Source organism: Bos grunniens, chromosome 2 (genome assembly GCF_055505025.1).
Source record: "Bos grunniens cultivar Pamir isolate PY7600 chromosome 2, Bosgru_T2T1.0, whole genome shotgun sequence".
Classification (NCBI taxonomy): Eukaryota; Metazoa; Chordata; class Mammalia; order Artiodactyla; family Bovidae; genus Bos; species Bos grunniens.
The window spans coordinates 29,580,889-29,594,889 of record NC_141166.1 but is presented as its reverse complement, the minus strand read 5'-3'; the positions used below and the strand labels follow the sequence as shown (position 1 = coordinate 29,594,889).

The window sequence follows — 14,001 nt, the reverse complement described above, 5'->3', positions numbered from 1 at the left end:
CTTTCTGATTTTGACGGGAAGAGAAACAGACTGGCTTCGCCTTTCCTTACACCCTCAATCGCCAGCCAGTGGTTCCCACTGGGTGAACCGAGACACGCACTAGTTGGTAAGAGAAGACCTAGGAAAAAGGGGGTGCAGCCTATGAGATACAAACCAGGGCAGGAAAGGTGGGTGATTCTCAGAACGGGGTGAATAAAACACATACCTCCACACACCTGCACCTGGGCCTAGCCCAGGAGGCCACTCAGGTAAAACTGGAAAGGCAGTGACTCCTCCCCTTCCCCATATGGTCCCCCTCACCTGTCCCTGTCACTCTTGTCTCTTGTCTCAATAATTATTTTGTAATTAGAGGATGGAGTGGTGGCACCACGATGGTGAGAAGTTTAGAGCAGAAAACAGGCACACCCGGCCCAACAGTTTCCTCCCTCTATTTTGCAATGATTTTCTCAGAGACAGAAAGGATTCTCAATGCCTCTCTGAGGATTTCAGCTGACAGGTAAGCTCTGTCCTGGGAAGACAGAGGCCTGCAATTGTGTGTCTACTTGTGCGATGGGCTTCGGAGAATCATTTAATTATTCTGAAACCCATTTTGGCTGAATAGCTAGCTCAGCTGTATCCTCCAGTCTGCTTTTATTGATTTTTTTTCCCCTCTAAAAGGGCTGAATTTCAAATCTCTATCCTGTGTCTTTCTATCGACTGGATTCAAACTTGGGGAGGGAAGAGGGGTTATTTGAGGAGCTTTTAAAACCCAAGAAAAATTGTTGTTTATTAAGCACCTATTATATACTAGGCCCCACATTCATACTATCTTTTTGATTTTTTTAATTAATGATTTTTTATTGGTCACCCCTCAAGGCTTACGGGATCTTAGTTCCCTGACCAGGGATCAAACCTGTGCCCCTGCAGTAGAAGCATGGAATTCTAACCATGGGATCACCAGGGAATGCCCAATACTACCTTCTTTAATCCTGAGGTAAATATAATTATTGTACCCACTGGACTGGAAGGTCCATGGGAACAAGGCCTATTCTTCTCTCAGGATCTAGAATGCTGCCTGACACATATTAGATTCTCAAATCTGTTTAATGAATGCCTCTTTTATAGATGTGGTGACAGAGGCCTGGAGAAGTCACGTGACTTGCACAAGGCTACTCAGCGAGGAAGTGGAGAAGTGGGGATTGAAACCTGGGTCAGTCTGGCCAAAACTGCTGCCTCCTCTTCCTCGGTGTTCTCTCCTCCCACCTGCAATAGATCGGGGCACCACTCCAGAGGTCACCTCGTCTAGACCTGCCAGGTCCCCGGTGCCCAGACGGTGACTCAGCTGCCTCGAAGGCAGGGAGGGGGTGACGCTTGACACTCCCTTGCCCAGGCACCGTGGGAGAGGGCGCGGGGGGCTGGTGCAGGGACCCAGCTTCCAGGGCTGAACAAGGGCCAAGGCGTCTCTGGGGCCAAGCTTCAAAAGCTCCCCACAACTGACATCCAATAGGTGAGGGAAGGCCCTGAGAAAGGTGAGGTCTTCACCTGCCAACATGGCTGGGCATCCACAGAGGTGGCCAGGCTCCCCTCCTGATGGCTGTACCAGCCAGCCCACTCTGGGCAGTTGGAGGACCACCTCCTCTCGGATCTGGTGAGGCCTCCCAGTTAGTAACTCTGTCGGCAAGTTCTGGCAGGCTTAGGTTGGGCTGGGTGTGGGTGTGGGAGGTGGCAACCCAGATCTCCATGGGGTAGCTGGGAGTGCCCATCTAGCCTGGCTCCTGAGGACTCCCTCAGTGTAGGGGAATGCTTTCATCCCCGAGGCTTCTAAAGCCAGGGTACAATTACCTCCTGAAAGCAGACACAAGAGACAGAGCCCCAACTTTGGATTCCACCCAACACATTTCCTCCCTTACCTCTGATGTGTCAGGAACATGCCTGCCTCCAAAGTTGCATTCCCTTCTAGCCTCCCTCCCCCTGCTTGCCTCACTGTTGCCATTCCTTCCAGTTTAGGTCACAGTCACCCAGAACCCATCCAGCTCCGAGACCTCTCCTTCCTCTAGAGTCTCTCTCTTCTGTCTCTATTGCTCATTTGATACTTGGCATGGATCGCCTTGTAGCGTAACACTCAGCTTCTTTCTGATATCCCATTTCCCCAACTAGATTTTAAAAGATTACATGTGTATTTGACCAGTTATTATGTACACACACTTCAGAATTCAAAAGGTACCAAAGAGATTTACAAACAGCAAAAATAAGTCCCCTTCATTTATTCCCCTCTTGGCAGCCATCATTGTTCATGCTTTTTGTTATTATGGTATTTCCTTCCAGACTGCTGAAGTGTGCACACTAATGTATACTAATGTGTGCACACATTTAAATATACTTTGTTCTACATCTTGTTTTTTCACTTAACAATAACATAGCATTACATATAGATATGCCTCATTCTTTTTGGTGACAATATAGTATTCCATAGTGCATTGTATCATTACTTATTTAACCAGTCTGCTATTAATGGTGTAGTATTTAGGTTATTTCTAATTCTTTGCTATTGAAAAGAATGCTGCAACACTTGCACATACTTTTTTGCATATATGTACAACTACAGATTACTACAATTGGCATTACTGGGTCAAAGGGCACACACCTTTAATTTAGATATATACCTCATACTGCTCTCTTTAAAACTTATATCCAAATTACCCCTCCCACTACCAATATATGAGACCTCCTGTGCTCACAGCCTTTCCCATATAATGTACACTTTTTGATCTGCATCAATCATCTGAGGAGTGAAAGTATTTTCTTGCAGCTTTCCTTTATAATTCTCTTACTATGAATGAGTTTGAACAGCTTTCCATATTTAAAAATCAGTACTTTCTCTTCTGTGAACTGTCTTTGCTGTGCCCGTTGCCCATTTAAAAATTACATTGCTCGTCTTTGCTCATAAGTTTGTTGGAATCCTTTGTGAACAAAGGAAATTAACCCTTTGCTTGCTACTCGTGTTCCACATAATTCCCTTCAGCTGTCGTTTGTCTGTGCCCCAACAAGGTTTTCATCTCCCTCAGTACAGGGACTGAAACTTAAATCTCTTTATATTCCTAGTCTTAACATAATACCACATACATGGTAAGTGCTAGACAAAAGTCTGTTGAGATAAGAGAAGTAAAAAGAAAGAGATTTGGAAGACTTTGGAGTGACCTAATCAAGAAAAGCTATGACAAACTTAGACAGCATGTTAAAAAGCAGAGACATTACTTTGCCATCAAAGGTCCGTCTAGTCAAAACTATGGTTTTTCCAGTAGTCATGTGTGGATGTGAGAGTTGGACTATAAAGAAAGCTTAGCACCGAAGAACTGATGCCTTTGAACTGTGGAGAAGACTCTTGCGAGTCCATTGGACTGCAAGGAAATCAAACCAGTCAATCCTAAAGGAAATGAGTCCTGAATATTCACTGGAAAGACTGATGCTGAAGCTGAAACTACAATACTTTGGCCACCTGATGTGAAGAACTGACACATTGGAAAAGACCCTGATGCTGGGAGGGATTGGAGGCAGGAAGAGAAGGGGATGACAGAGGATGAGATGGCTGGATGGCATCACCGACTCGATGGACCTGAGTTTGAGCAAGCTTTGGGAGTTGGTGATGGACAGGGAAGCCTGGCATGCTGCAGTCCATAGGGTCGCAAAGAGTCGGACATGACTGAATGACTGAACTGATTGAACCTAATTGATTCCTTCCTCTTATACCAAGGTCAGTCAAGACTGGAAACAGTAGAAACTCTGGCAAAAAAAAACAACAACAGGAAATCATCCACCCAATCCCACCCCCATCCAACACACACACACACACACACATATAACTGGAGAGATACTGGGTAGCATACAGTATCGATACAAGGGCTGCCAAATAAGACTCTGCAAACAGGTAGCCATCAAGGGAAGTTGGGCAGTCTGTACCACAGTCAAGGTCAGGGCATGGGACAGACTGCCTAAAAGACCCCTGTCCCCTCCATTCACTGCAGAGAGGCCTCCTCCCACCCAGGCATTGAGGTTGACATTCCCTCCTCCAGACACTAGAGGCCACTGCTGGCTCTACTGCCACCGCTGTAGAAATGAATTCTCAACTGCCCCTGCTTCTCTGTGACTTGTTCCAGATTGCAGATTCCCAGTTGGCCCTCCCGACTGGCAGAGTGTCTGGCTTTTGCCTGCGCCCTTGGAGCCAGGGAGTCTGGGAGAGAAAGTGTCAGGTTTTGTGGCAAGTAGTGGCCTGCTTCCCATCAAAGCCTACACAGTGGGAATTCACCAGGTGTAGGTAGGTAGGAGGCTCAGAGACTGTGAGCAGCCAGCAAAACTGGACAAATGCACTCCAGGCTCTGCTTTCATGTCTGGCTCAAGCCCTTCTCTTTGATGAAAGTATTTCTGGGTCACCCAGCTTAAAATACTGGATTCACATAACCATTATTGTTCAGCCTGTAATGATGCCAGAGTTTTTGTACTAAGAGCCTGTGCTGTGTGCCTAGTAGTGTCTGACTCTTTGCGACCCCATGGACTGTAACCTGCCAGCTCCTCTGTTTATGGAATTTTCCAGGCAAGAATACTGGAGTGGGTTGCCATTTCCTACTCCAGAGGATCTTCCCAACCCAGGGATCAAACCTGCATCTCTTGTGTCTCCTGCATTTGAAGGTGGATTCTTTCCCACCTGTACCACCTATTCACTATACCTCATGTGACTTTCAAAGAGCCCTAGGCATTACCTGTATTAAGGGAGAAAAAAAACGAGTCCTTAGAAGTTTTCCTGTCACACAGTAGCACCAGGTTGCAAAACCAGGTCTGTCTGTTTCCAAAGCCTTGGGTTTTCCTAGTGGTTTATACTGCTGGGCTGGTATCTTAGGTTGGAGCTCTGTTAAGTTAGGGACTGGGCCACAGTCTTCTTTTTACATCCTGGCAGCATCTACAATATATAAGATACTCAATTAATGTTTGTGCATTGGCCTGGATAGCAAGTGGAAGCCAGTTCTAGAAGGTTCTCTCAATTTCCCATGAGGCCATGGGCTAGAAATCACTTTAAAATGGAAGAGGTCTACTCAGGATCAGTTTGGAAAGAAAAACCTCGAATCTGGGGAATTTCCTCTCTTTCTGCCCCCCCCCCCAAATGTGTCAAAACCGTTAACAACATGTTCCCATCTGTTCATTATTTAATCATCCAACGGATTATTTTTGAATCCCACTAACTGTCCTTAATACTCTAGTGAGAGAGAGAAAAAAAAAAAAGGACATAATCTCTACCCTCCGAAATTGACATCCTAGTTAGGGAGGTGAATGTCAGTCAAATAAACAAATGCTAATCTGTATCTCTGACCAGTGTGAGGAAATATGCCAAGAACAGCTATGAGAGGCAGGTCTGACCTACTCAGGAAAATTGGGCGGCCTCTTTTGACGATGGGGCTGGAGCAGGGATCTGAAGAAAGGGGAGGATTTAGGCCCCGAGGGGAGTCTATGGGCCCTTGAGGTGGCGATTTTCCCCGAGTCACCGAGCCTGTCTGTAGGAAGGCCACAGAGGGGCCAGGGACTGGGAGGCTTGTTTGTTGGCGAATGCGTCACGCTTGAATGGAACCTGCCGCTGTCTCCCAGGTCCCATCTGGGGATGACGTTGTTCTGGTGCAAGCCCAAAATAGCCGGCTCCGCCTCCATCTCCCGGCAGCCCCTGCAGCAGCACGGCCCCAGTCCACCCCCCAGGTGACAGGCCGAGCCGGCCTCCTCTGGGTCTCTAGTAGTTTCCGTGCCGCTGACGCACGCTTGCGCGCACAGCTGGGCCGGCCGCGTCCTACGCAGCAGCCGCGAGCCGGGCAGCCGGTGCCAGACGGTTCCCGGAGGGGGGCAGGGGCGGGGCGCTGCAGGAGGCCAGGAACTCCTGGCGGAGGAGGTGCGGGCGGGGGGCCCCGGTTAGGCTGGGGGGCCCTTGGCGTTTGCGGGCTGCGATAGGGCGCCCCGGCTCTGAGTCCCGAGATAGCCGGTGGCACCCGCCTGCCAGGGCCGATAAGGCTGCCGGAGGGAGTCTAGTCACCGGCCGCGAGGAGAGCCAGCGGGCTCTGCAGCCCCCTGAGGGGGTCTTCAGCCCCAGGGAGGGGCTCTCGGTTCTTTCGGGTCTGACTCTACCTTCTCTACCCCGCAGCCCTCAAGGAGACCCGCCTGACGACTAACGAGTTGCCATGGCATCCTACTACGAGATCCTAGACGTACCGCGAAGTGCGTCCGCTGATGACATCAAAAAGGCGTAAGTGCCTCCGCCGTGCATCAGAAAGCCACTCACCCCACCCCACCCCCCCAGCCACCACCCCCGGGCCCTTCAGAGGCAGTGCGGAGAGAGCCAGGTCCTTAGAAAGGACTGGGGTGGGGTTGGAGGCTTCCTCAGAGAGTGACCCCCTGTAGGGAGGAAGGAAACCCCTGGATGAATAGGGGAAAATGTGTAGGCAGAAGTTCTGTTTAGGAGCTGCAGTGTGGGCTTTTTTTCCAGTGCACCCTCCCGTCCTTTCCCTCAGTCTTCACTCCTACCCCATCCCCCAGCGTCTTAAGTGTGGGCTTTCTGAGCATGCAGTGCAGACATGCTCAAGCACTGAGACCAGGAGGGACCAGCGGCCTCTGTACCCTCCATGGACACGTGTAGCAACCCCAGACCAAGCTAGCCCCAGGGAAGGGTTAGGGCTGGGACTTTCTCCCTCTCAGGTTATCATCTGCTGATGCAAGTATGTAGTCCTAGCACTGGCTGCAGAGGGGAGAGAGAGGGACTCCATTAAAACACTGCTGCAGAGGCAGCCCTAGCAGCTGGGACTGACCTGGATCTGAGTGGTGGAAGGGCCATGGTGCGCTAACAGGAAATGGGTCATTGTGTTTCCGTGTGGGAAGTGCCTGCCTTTGTCCCCTGACCTTCCCCTCTGAACCCACTTCCTGCAGGTATAGGAAGAAGGCATTACAGTGGCACCCAGACAAGAACCCAGATAATAAAGAGTTTGCTGAGAAGAAGTTCAAGGAGGTGGCCGAGGCGTATGAAGTGCTGTCCGACAGTAAGGGCCAGGGTCAGGGGTCAGGGCAGGCCAGCACCTGTCACTCCCACTTCATGCCCATCACATTGCTTCCCAAAGCCATGCTGCCACCACCCTCGTCACCTCCATGCCTCTTTCAACCTGGCAATTAAGTGCTCCTCTATCACAGGGACTCTGGAATTCTTTGTTTCAGTTGAGAGGAGCACCTACTCTGTGCCAAGCACCCTTTTATTTTTCCCCTGATCCCCTGTCTCAGTGTCTGTTCCCCAGGGTCTGATAGTTGCGGCATACGTCCTGATAAGGGGAAGGAAGCAAGGCAGGGAACCAAGGTATGCTGAGCCTTCTCTGAGCCAGGCCTTAGGGGGTGTAATCTCCATGAGTCTTCATAGCCATTCTTCAAGACAGGATTTATCATCCCATTTGGCAGGCAAGAAAACTGAGGCTGAGAGAAGTGGGGTAACTTGCTCAAGGAATATGACTCCAGGTCTTTCATTCATTAATTCAAAAAATATTCACTGAGTGCTCAAGGTACCAGGCTCTTGTTGGGCAGAGGAACAATGAAGGACAAATAGGCTATGTCCTTGCCCTGATGGGTTTATCACAGTCTGGTCAGGAAAGATGGACATTAACCAAGTAAATGCAGAGACAAGGTTATTCTAAAGGAATAATAGGGTGATGTGATAGGGAATAGGGAATCACAGGCACCAACTTTTGTTAGGTAGTCACGGAAGGTCTCTGTGACATTTAGGTTAAAGCCCTGATTAATGATAACATAGTGATCATTAGTTAACATTTATGAAGCACTGAGTGTCAGGGACTGTGCTAGGCAGTTTAGGTGGATTATCTCATTTAATCCTTGCAGCTATGAGATCGGTGCTGTTATTGTGTCCATTTTACAGATGGGAAGGATCCCTTGTGTGAAGGGCTGAGCTGCTGCTAAAACCATGGCCATGTTCATGTCCCCTGTTCACCCTCCTGCCCCCCAAGTGTCAGTCTCTGGACAGTCTTCAGACGGGCCTAGCCTGGAATTTGGGGGTGGGGGGAGGTGGCCGTCATCCCAGAGGAAGGGAGAAATGATCCAGTCTCTCTTTTCAGAGCATAAGCGTGAGATCTACGACCTCTATGGCCGGGAAGGGCTGACTGGGGCAGGTAGGTGGAGCGGGGACACCCCGGGACAGAAGTGGGTCAGGGAGAAACAGGGAGGCCAGTCTTCTGCAGTGGATTCTTGCTCTCACTCCAGGCTCCTGGAGTCTCCGAGCCTCGGGTGGGGTTCCCTCACTCAGGGCAGGGTGCCTGCCCTGAGCCCTCTCCCCATGCTGCCTTTCCTCCAGGAACCGGCCCGTCTCGCGAGGAAGCTGGTAGTGGCGGACCTGGCTTCACCTTCACCTTCCGCAGCCCAGAGGAGGTCTTCCGGGAATTCTTCGGGAGTGGAGACCCTTTTGCAGAGCTCTTTGGTGAGTGGACTTGGTGGGCGTCTGACGAGCTGGACGTCTCCCTCCAGGCCCACCCTCCATCAGCCGGGAGGCCTTAGGCAGGAGCTGAGAGGGAAACAGAATTCCACAGACAGAAGACTTTGTGGGGGTGGATCCAAGTGAGCGCTGGGACAGAATCTCACACATGCCAGAACCCTCGTGACCTTATAGTGACACTTCAGAGACTCGCCTTACGTAAATGATAACAACAGTAATTCATTGTTAAACCTCCACAGTGACAGCCATGCAAGCAAGACTCAGAACATCATGGGACAGTGATAATGCCATTACAAACAACAATAGACGCTACCTATTTGAATGGTTAAATGAACCCTGGGAGATAGATAACTTTATCCCCACTTAGAGATGAGAGAACTGAGGCACATTCAGATAACTTGCTTAGAGTCCCACAGCAGATGGCAGAGCGTCTGCCTGACATCACACCAGGCTTATGCCTAAAACTGAAGGAGATGTTCCTTCTGCCCGCCTTCCTGTATTAACGGTGGCCGCAATTGACCAGGGAACTTTTTCATATATAACACTAAAAATGAATTTGATTTATAAATCAGTCCAAGCTGAAATGTACCCAGTTGCTTAGCAGCTTCTATTTCAAGACTAAGATTAAGCAGGGTTCAGGGTCTTCTTTGGTGGTCCAGTGACTTAAGACTCTGTGCTCCCAATGCAGGGGACTGGGGTTCAGTCCCTGGTCAGGGAACTAGATCCCACATGCCATAACTTACACCCAGTGCAGACAAATAAATGTTTAAAAAAAAAAGAAAGGTTCACACAGTGGGGGGCGGGGGAGGATCTTTTCACCAGATGATGGTTCATCTGCTTACTCATTGCAGATGACCTGGGCCCCTTCTCAGAGCTTCAGAACCGGGGTTCCCGACACTCGGGCCCTTTCTTCACCTTCTCTTCCTCCTTTCCTGGGCACTCTGGTAAGTGCCATTCTTTCCCATGCATGCAAGCGTTTGGAGTCCTGGAGCCCCTTACCTCAGCTTGTTGTTCTCCCACGCCTTCTCTCTCATGTCTCCAGAGCCCTGCCTCACAGAGGTTCTCGGCCCTTTGTGAGCACAGCCTGCCTGCCGAGTGCAGCCTCTGTCTAATGCCCCCTCCTCCCCCACCCCCCTTGTCCCGATGCCAGATTTCTCCTCCTCGTCTTTCTCCTTCAGTCCTGGGGCTGGTGCTTTTCGCTCCGTCTCTACGTCCACCACCTTTGTCCAAGGACGCCGCATCACCACACGCAGGTGAGGGCTGCTTCTGGGACCATGCCAGGGCTGGAGGGTGAAGTGGCAGTGGGGGGGCTGCAGACAACTCGAGAGGCAGCTCCCTGAGGGCAGAGTCCAGTACGTCTTGTCCAGTGCAGCGCAGAGCCCGGACAGACTCCCGCAGGATTCAGGCCCGCCTGCCCAGTGAACCGTGCTGTCTCCCACAGGATCATGGAGAACGGGCAGGAGCGGGTAGAAGTGGAGGAGGATGGGCAGCTGAAGTCCGTCACAATCAATGGTGAGGAAGGGCCCAGCCACTGATCCCTGGCAGGAAGCCCGAGGCCCCAGAGCCCCCTCCCCAACCTACTCCTCTCTGTACTCCCCTAGGCCAGGGAGGCCAGACTGGCACGATCGGAGATGGTGATCCAGGGAAGGGGTAGGGGGGCCGGGACACAGAATCGTGGGCTCTCAGAGTGCCCGCTAGTCACCATTGTCATGAGTTGGGATGTCTGGAGTTTGCAGAGCACATGACTAGTTTCAAAGCCCTTGTACACACACCACCATATCCCCAATATTCTTACAGGAACCAGGGGAAAGCAGGGCAGTTTGCACTCGCCCTACTTTTCATTTGCAGAGATGGAGCCTGAGCATAGCTAAACGGTCCTAACTCCTGGGCAGCCCCACGCCCGAGGCTTTGACCTACTTAGTGAAGGGTGAAGCCAGGAATGAAACTACAGGATGCAGGGTTCCTGGGGCTGACCTCTTCTTCCCACAATGCCATGCGGTACAGGATGGTCACCTTTTGGTGCCCGCTGACTCTGGGAGCTCTGTGTGCTAATAAGGGCACTTCACAAGCTGTCTTATTTAATCACTGGAACCATTTGACAGTGTAGGCACTCTTGTCATTCCCATTTTATGGATGAGGAAAGGGAGGCTTAGTGAGATTGAATAATTTGCCCAAAGAGACAGCTTGTACCTGCTGAAGCTGAATAACTGGCCATGCTCATAACCATGCTAGGTTTCAAAATGCATGCACCCCCACTTCCAGAGGAGGGGCTGAGAGTGGCCAGAGTGCATGAGGCCACCTGGCAGGCTTCCTGCGGCCTGGATCAAAGGGCCTCATGGTGGCTGTGACTCCTGCAGGTATCCCAGACGACCTGGCCCTGGGCTTGGAGCTGAGCCGTCGTGAGCAGCAGCAGTCTGTCACCTCCAGGTCAGGGGCCACGCAGGTCCGGCAGACCCCTGTGTCACGACCCCTTGACGGCAGCCTCTCTGAAGAGGACGAGGACCTGCAGCTTGCCATGGCCTACAGCCTGTCAGAGATGGAGGCAGCTGGGAAGAAACCAGCAGGTGGGCGGGGGGCACAGCGGCGACGGCAGGGGCAGCCCAAGGCCCAGAACCACGATCCAGGCGTACGGGAGCCCCATGAGGGTGCAAGGGGTGACACAGCCAAGCCCAGCCCCTCTCCGGAGGAGAAGGCCACACGCTGCCTCATCCTCTGATCACCAGGCCCAGCCCACCCAATTCAGGGGCACTGGGAGTCCTGGTCAGAGAAGGGCATGGCCTGAGTTGCAGGAGACCCTCTCCACCTCGGTGCCCCCTCCCAGGTCCACCCCTCCCTCCAGCGTGGATTTGCTGTGCTCAGCCCACGGCTGAAAGGTCCCTGGTGAAGTCCAGGGTGGGGGGACCTCAGGGCAGCGGGAGGGCCTGAGGAGCCAGGATGAACTTAATTCTTATTAGACGGGGAGTTTCTAAGGGGCATTAGTGGCTTGGGTCGGGCCTTCATGCCCAGGCCTTCTGCCACCTGTGTTGCTGAGTGATGTCAAGGAAGGAGGACTTGGCCTGAGGTTCTCTGAGCCAGAGTGGGCAGCCACAGCTCTCCTGGTCTGCTGCAGACACCCCTACCCCGGTTTCCGCGCGCAGTGTTGAGCTCTGACGTCTCTGTTGCTTCCCTCCTGGTGCTGCTTCTCCTCCCTTGCACTCTTCTCTCTGCAATTCCCCGCGAGCTACATCGCTTGCTTTCACTGCCTCCTGCCTGGCTGGGACTCCCTTCTTCCTTTTCCCCAGAAGGCCTCTTTGTGGCGAGGAAGATGCTGTGGCCCGTAGGGCCATAAGGTCTTCCGGGGAGGCTAGCTGGGTGGGGCGGGAGCCTCTCGGCCCGTCCAGATTCAGAACCGGAGCCTACTCCTCCTCCCTTCCTCTTGCTGCCTCAGCCTGCCCCCAGCCTCCGGACTAGCCAGAGGTGAGGCTGGCTAACCCTGGAGAGGGGGGATAGGGCCAGGGTGCCCCAGGAGGGAGGTCTAGGAGGGACCACACCCCATCCTCCCGCACCATGCATCAGGGCTCAGGGAGAGGCCACAGGGCTAGCCCAGGGCTGCATGCTTAGCTCTGCCCTCCACAGCTTGCGGCTGATCCTCTCTCCTGTCACCCCACCCCTGCTCTCTCCCCAGATGTGTTCTGAGCTGGATGTCCGGGACCCAGAGTTGCTGCACAGTTCCAACAGGACAGCGCCCAACCCTGTGCACTGGGAGGGGATCCTCCATCCCTCTCCCTCACCCGTGCTGAGCATAGAGCCGGGCCTGGGCGGTGGGCGGGGGCCGGGTGGGAGGTAGGCTTAGCCTGTAAACGCTTCCCAGGGTGTTTGGTGCTGTTTCCTAGGGACTACAAGTCCCAGAATGCAATGCACCTCGCCTCCTTTCTGTTAGATCATGCTTGGGGGAAGTGGTGTGCAGTTAACTGAGCTGTGCATCTTGGGATATGTAGTTCCAGCTCTGGTCGGCCTGTTAACTCATTGTGAGATGGGGACATCTTGTCATTTGATTTGTCCCTGGCAGGGGTGGCAAGAATGTGGATGAAGGGGGAATGGTCTGAGCTTCGTTTCCCCTGATACATCTTGCTAGCGCTGGGGTTAGAGTGTACAAATCAAAGCCCTGAGGCATCTGGGAGAGGTTATTTTCCTGTGGGCAGTCCTGGGGTCTGAGAATGAGCCAGGGCGGATTGGCTGAGCAGGGCATGGTCTCAAGAGGGCTGATGGGCATGGGCTGGTGAGAGCTTGGAAGGTGGAAGGCCACCCTAGCGCTCTGGGGTGTGTGTGTGTGTGTGTGTGTGTGTGTGTGTGTGTGTGGCTGGAATCAGCATGCGATGGGTGCTCCGGGCATGCTGCTGCTTGTATGGCTCCTTTGGCCTCTGACCCTGCTGCCCATTCTTTCTCTCCAACACCACAGAAGCTGCCTCTCCTCCTCCCTCCCTGGGGAGCCCAGTGGCCGGGGAGGGAAGTGGTGGAGCCGGGGTGTTGCCAGCCCCTGTGCCGTTGAGTCTCAGTGACCTATCAAAGCCAGCTGGGCTGAGCTCAGACCAAGAGGGAAACACTGGAAGTCAATAAAGCTGAGTTTCGAGAGCTTGGTGGTGTGCTGTGTCCTGTGTGCTTCCTTCCCACCGGCCAACCCTGTGGGGCCAGCGGGTGACACACCTCCCTTTATTTCTCAGGCATCCAGAGGTCGCAAGCCTTCCCGGCTGACAGCAGAAGTCCCCTCTTTGACTAGGCGGCCCTCCCCTAATATGGTGTGGAATCCCAGGCCGTGCTCACATGCCTCACCTCTGGGGGCCCCACAGCGGGCTTTCACAGGCAGCTGTTGTTCTCCGAATGCAGGACCCCACCACCCAACTACTGCAGGGTCTGCAAGCACAGCTAGGACCAGATCTGACTGGACTGAAAGCTGAGGCCAACAGAAAGCCAGAGACATGTGGTGAAACACCTCTCCAAACCTCCTCCCGAGGCCCAGAGACTGAGCACCCCCTCCACAGGTCCTCTTAGCTTATGGCTAGCATCCAGTGTCAGAAGCCTGCCTCTCTTGCATGGAGTGGCGTAAGTCTGCCCCATGCAGGGTCCAGGGCCCAGGGAGGTGAAAACTAGGTACCTCCCCCATCCTGTCTCTTCAGACACCTGCAGAGATGCCCTCCCAGCCACAGGACAAGCACTTTTCCATCCTCATGCAGGGCAGTGTGGTTCGCCTCCAACTCTCTCTTCCATTTGGGGGTAAGCACTGGGCTTCATCCTCAATGGCCAAAGGACCTATATTGTATTTTCCTCCAAACAAGGAAGCGGCATGCCCTGAAAGGAATTTCAGGCCTCTGTCTTGAGAGAGAGAGAATCTGTTGGAAGTTTCTGCCCACTTCCAGCCTTTTTGATGACCAACAGTGGTGTTGAGCTGCAGCAGAGCACAGGTGAGGGGTGGGGGCCAGAGGTCCACTCACTGTCCCTTCTCTCTCTGAGCAGGACAGGTGGTACTTGCCCATCTT

The 14,001-nt window shown here is 52.8% G+C and overlaps 1 protein-coding gene and 1 long non-coding RNA gene across 16 annotated transcripts; both read left to right on the top strand.

The window, feature by feature from the left end:
• Positions 1-356: 356 nt before the first annotated feature.
• Positions 357-2,926, top strand: LOC147377810 (uncharacterized). Its single transcript, XR_015141697.1, has 3 exons — positions 357-496; positions 856-973; positions 1,105-2,926. It is a non-coding gene; the product is annotated as an uncharacterized LOC147377810 (long non-coding RNA).
• A 2,674-nt stretch (positions 2,927-5,600) lies between these two features.
• On the top strand, positions 5,601-13,099 carry DNAJB2 (DnaJ heat shock protein family (Hsp40) member B2). Of its 15 annotated transcripts, none has more exons than XR_015141625.1 (10): positions 5,601-5,715; positions 6,152-6,253; positions 6,931-7,040; positions 8,115-8,168; positions 8,351-8,473; positions 9,340-9,432; positions 9,639-9,741; positions 9,930-10,000; positions 10,846-11,944; positions 12,153-13,099. XR_015141625.1 is itself a non-coding variant. In XM_086338672.1 (10 exons), the coding sequence occupies exons 2-10, from the start codon at positions 6,189-6,191 to the stop codon at positions 12,161-12,163; spliced, it is 837 nt and encodes a 278-aa protein (XP_086194798.1). In that variant the 5' UTR covers positions 5,601-5,715; positions 6,152-6,188; the 3' UTR covers positions 12,164-13,099. The 15 variants fall into 15 exon arrangements, 11 of the variants coding, with proteins under 11 accessions (XP_086194798.1, XP_086194812.1, XP_086194743.1 ...); XM_086338672.1 differs by having other exon boundaries at positions 10,846-11,052; XR_015141622.1 differs by lacking the exon at positions 5,601-5,715 and adding an exon at positions 5,783-5,832.
• The last annotated feature ends 902 nt before the right edge of the window (positions 13,100-14,001 follow it).

Excerpts from the sequence above, each read along its gene's own strand:
- DNAJB2 (XM_086338617.1), top strand. The coding sequence starts at position 6,189 with ATGGCATCCTACTACGAGATCCTAGACGTACCGCGAAGTGCGTCCGCT. Across the intron at positions 8,169-8,350 it reads GGAAGGGCTGACTGGGGCAG|GAACCGGCCCGTCTCGCGAG; the intron begins GTAGGTGGAGCG and ends CCTTTCCTCCAG. Across the intron at positions 9,433-9,638 it reads CTCCTTTCCTGGGCACTCTG|ATTTCTCCTCCTCGTCTTTC; the intron begins GTAAGTGCCATT and ends TCCCGATGCCAG.